The sequence below is a fragment of the Triticum aestivum genome, unplaced genomic scaffold, assembly GCF_018294505.1.
Source record: "Triticum aestivum cultivar Chinese Spring unplaced genomic scaffold, IWGSC CS RefSeq v2.1 scaffold28262, whole genome shotgun sequence".
NCBI classification, from domain to species: domain Eukaryota; kingdom Viridiplantae; phylum Streptophyta; class Magnoliopsida; order Poales; family Poaceae; genus Triticum; species Triticum aestivum.
Window position 1 is genome coordinate 19502 of NW_025225381.1, and position 1852 is coordinate 21353.

The following is a 1852-nucleotide window of genomic DNA, read 5'->3' on the forward strand; positions in this document are numbered from 1 at the left end:
GCTCTAAATAGGTCCTTGCTTTGCAATAATATGTGAGATTTTCAGTTTCAACTCTGTTCATATCAGATACATGCAATTCCATGACTTGTCATTCAGTACAAATATAGGTATGTATATGTTTCTGTTATCAATGATTATAACTTGCGGGTAAACTTATAACTTCTGGGTAAAATTGTAACAATACTCCCCTCTGTTCCAAAATATAAGGCGTATTAATTTTTTCAGAAGTCAACCTTTTCTATGTTGGACCAAGTTTATAGGGAAAAACTTAATACACATCAATTTTACAACATATTCTGAAGAAAAAAAAACTTGCTTATATTTTGGATCAGAGGAGGTACATCATACTACTCTTGGTCTGCAGCATGATAATACAGCATAGAACATCATGCCAAAAGGCACTTCCAAAAAAGTAAAATAGCAGTACATTCATACCTGGATTCGCAGCATATTAGTTAGTAGAAGTGCATGATCTTTTCCAAGCATTTGGGTCACAAAACTGACTGGGCTTCAGGGGCACATTGAGTGCAATCGTACATTGCTGTTGATCAGAAATGTGTTCAGAGAGAAATAAATATGACCATCATTTTGATTTCTCATCATGGCAAAACTTAAAACAGAAAATATAGCTTAAACGTCAGCAAATGATAGACAAAACTCATGGTGGTAGATATATTCTAAACTGTCTAAAGAAACCTGATGCTTGAGCTAACCATAAAATGTATTACAAAAAGTTTGTTAACTACCGGAAAAAAAATGTCTTACCTGACTTCCATTCTACCAAAAATAGGCGAAGCATGCACGGTATATTCATACTGTCCTGGCCTTCCAAATGCAACGGTATGCAACCACATGGAACATATGACCTGACTACAAACCGACATGCAGACTCGTGTGAAGAAAAACGCTTTCCTTCACTATTTGCATTAGTTCAGAACATATACAATTAAGCAAACAGTTATAATGATCAATCTCGTCTGCCACAGGTTGATCTCCAATTTCGACTATCACAGGCCGATCTGATAATAAGCATGAAGGAAGTATTATGCCAAACTTCTGCTGCAGGTTCAAATCAGGTATTACTCAGAAGACCAAATAACGCCAAAAACATGCAGAAAACAGGACATTGCCATAAAAGGCTAAGCACCATTTAAATTAAAATGAGCACCAAACCATTCACAAGAACTTGGACATTGTTCCCAACATCAAGAACACTCGCTCAACAAACACTGACAGAAATCTGCCTTTTTTTAAGCCACTAATAATAATTCTACCATCCGAATCCCCCTCCCCTGATCACTCGAATCGCCAATCATCTAAAGGCCTAACCCGTGCCGTGGCAATAAGATTCAATTATTCCGGAGGGGGAGACTGATACTACAGAACCCAATAGGCCCCTCAACACTCTAAGACTAACAAGCCCCTAACCCTAGCCTCCCCTGTGCCAATTACTTGTTCTCCCCGCCGGCGGCGGACGGCGCGGACGCGAGGGGCGGCTCGTCGGCGCTGGGCGGCTGCATGAGGAGCGCGGTGTAGTAGGGCACCTGCACGAACGGGGGGACGGGGACGGCGGCGGGGGGCGCCTCCTGCGGGGTGACGCCGGTGCCGGTGGCGGCGATGATGGAGGGCTCGGCCTGGCGGAGCAGCCACTCGGTCTCGCCGTCGGTGCGGTGGCCGAGCTCGCGGGTGAGCTGGAAGACGCGGGCGGCGACCATGGCTGGGATGCGGACCCGGCGGCCGCGGCCGGCGACCTTGGCGTGGCGGTCCGAGGGGCGGCGCGGGCGCGCCCGGCGCGCGGCGGCCGAGGCGTTGGTGCCGGAGGAGCCGTCGGCGGCGAGGGGGGAGGGGTGGC

The 1852-nt window shown here is 46.9% G+C and overlaps 1 protein-coding gene across 1 annotated transcript; it reads right to left on the reverse strand.

Annotated features, from left to right (window-relative positions):
- Positions 1 to 1126: 1126 nt before the first annotated feature.
- LOC123172153 (transcription factor PCF1-like) lies at positions 1127 to 1852 on the reverse strand. Its single transcript, XM_044589172.1, has one exon. The coding sequence runs from the start codon at positions 1713 to 1715 to the stop codon at positions 1449 to 1451; it is 267 nt and encodes an 88-aa protein (XP_044445107.1). The 5' UTR covers positions 1716 to 1852; the 3' UTR covers positions 1127 to 1448.

Coding starts and splice junctions, on each gene's coding strand:
- LOC123172153 (XM_044589172.1), bottom strand. CDS start 1,715: ATGGTCGCCGCCCGCGTCTTCCAGCTCACCCGCGAGCTCGGCCACCGC.